At 35.1% G+C, this 1,654-nt stretch overlaps 1 protein-coding gene across 1 annotated transcript; it reads left to right on the top strand.

Moving 5' to 3' along the window:
• Positions 1-398: 398 nt before the first annotated feature.
• LOC124893776 (filament-like plant protein 4) lies at positions 399-1,349 on the top strand (the record flags this gene model as incomplete). Its single annotated transcript, XM_047404623.1, has 2 exons — positions 399-584; positions 723-1,349. Coding segments are annotated over 2 exons (813 nt in total), but the record flags the coding sequence as incomplete, so codon positions are not given.
• Positions 1,350-1,654: the final 305 nt, after the last annotated feature.

The raw sequence follows: 1,654 nt of genomic DNA, 5'->3' as shown, positions 1-1,654 counted from the left end.
TTTATCCTATAAACAATCTAACAATATGTTTACATCTATAACAAGGAATTTCATGTTGACCTTTAATTATGAGAACTTGAATAAAAGAAATGCTGCGTAATTTGGTCAATACTAGCAAAGAACTTCTCCATTTATCTAAATTGTGAGGCTTACGTCTATAGGTTGAGATTGATGGGTGGTAGTCTTTAATATTTACCCTCACAAATTATAAGTTCTAACTTAGTTCTGTTAATTTTGTTTCTCTCTTCAATATAATGTGATTGGTGCTAGAAAGGAAAAGACATAGTTTCAGTTTGGTAGTTCATCGATTTTTTTTTTTACAATAATAAGTTGTGAGAGAGCTTCATTCAATTTGTCTCATCTTGGTGATTTATGTTTTGGTTTCCGTTATATTTCAGGGTAAACAGGAAATCAAGAAACCTAAATATGTGCAAATTTCCGTTGAATCTTATTCACATTTGACTGGACTGGAGGATCAAGTTAAGTCTCTTGAGGAACAAGTGAGTGGCTTAGAGGATGATGTCAAGGATTTGAATAAAAAGTTGGCTGCTGCACAGTCAGAAATGACTAATAAGGAAAACCTGGTAAAACAATAGCTGAAGTTGCTGAAGAAGCAGTCTCAGGTGATGTTTCTTATTGACTTGTGTTTTTCATGCAACAAGTGTTTTGCAACTTGGTACTGAATTCTTTTATTCACATCTCTCTGTACAGGTTTGGAGAAGGCTGAGTCAGAAGCTGCGAAACTGAAAAATCACCTGGAATCCGTTACTCTTTTGAAGCTTACTGCTGAAGACAGGGCATCACATCTGGATGGTGCACTGAAATTACATCTGGATGGTGCACTGAAGGAGTGCATGCGGCAGATACGAAATTTGAAAGAAGAACATGAACAAAAGCTGCATGATGTGATTCAGAATAAAACCAAGCAGTTTTACAAAATGAAGCATGAGTTTGAAGCAAAATTAGCTAACCTGGACCAACAGTTACTCAGGTCTGCAGCGGAAAATTCTGCACTCTCAAGGTCTTTGCAGGAGCGTTCTAGCATGGTGATACAGCTCAGTGAAGAAAAAGCCAAAGCTGAAGCAGAAATTGAGATTTTGAAGAGCAATATCGAGTCATGTGAAAGGGAAATAAATTCTCTGAAATATGAACTCCAAATTAACTCAAAGGAACTAGAAATTCGTATTGAGGAGAAAAATATGAGCGTACGGTCTGCAGAAGTTGCAAATAAGCAACACCTGGAGGGAGTGAAGAAAGTTGCAAAATTGGAAGCAGAGTGTCGGAGACTACGTGGTCTTGTACGGAAGAAGTTGCCTGGGCCTACAGCCTTGGCCCAGATGAAGCTTGAGGTTGATTTCCAATATTTATACATATAAGCACACAAATATTTTCAATTTATTTTGATAATTATTTATTTGTTACAAACATTTTTATTTACAAGTGTTTATACTAGTTGGGAATACTTGACGGGAGTGACATTTAACAAAGAGTTTAAATTTTGTGTTTGCATTTTTTATATATTTACACTTGTACAAAATATAAATTATAGTGTAAAATTTATTTTTGGGGCATTGGACGGAAATGCTTTTTACAAATGTTCATCACGTGTTTAGGCAAATATAGGTCGTTAATATTTATATTAACAAATTAAATT

Source organism: Capsicum annuum, unplaced genomic scaffold (assembly GCF_002878395.1).
Source record: "Capsicum annuum cultivar UCD-10X-F1 unplaced genomic scaffold, UCD10Xv1.1 ctg64707, whole genome shotgun sequence".
Lineage (NCBI taxonomy): Eukaryota > Viridiplantae > Streptophyta > Magnoliopsida > Solanales > Solanaceae > Capsicum > Capsicum annuum.
Note: the sequence above shows the minus strand (reverse complement) of the source record. Positions and strands in the feature narration are given on the sequence as shown.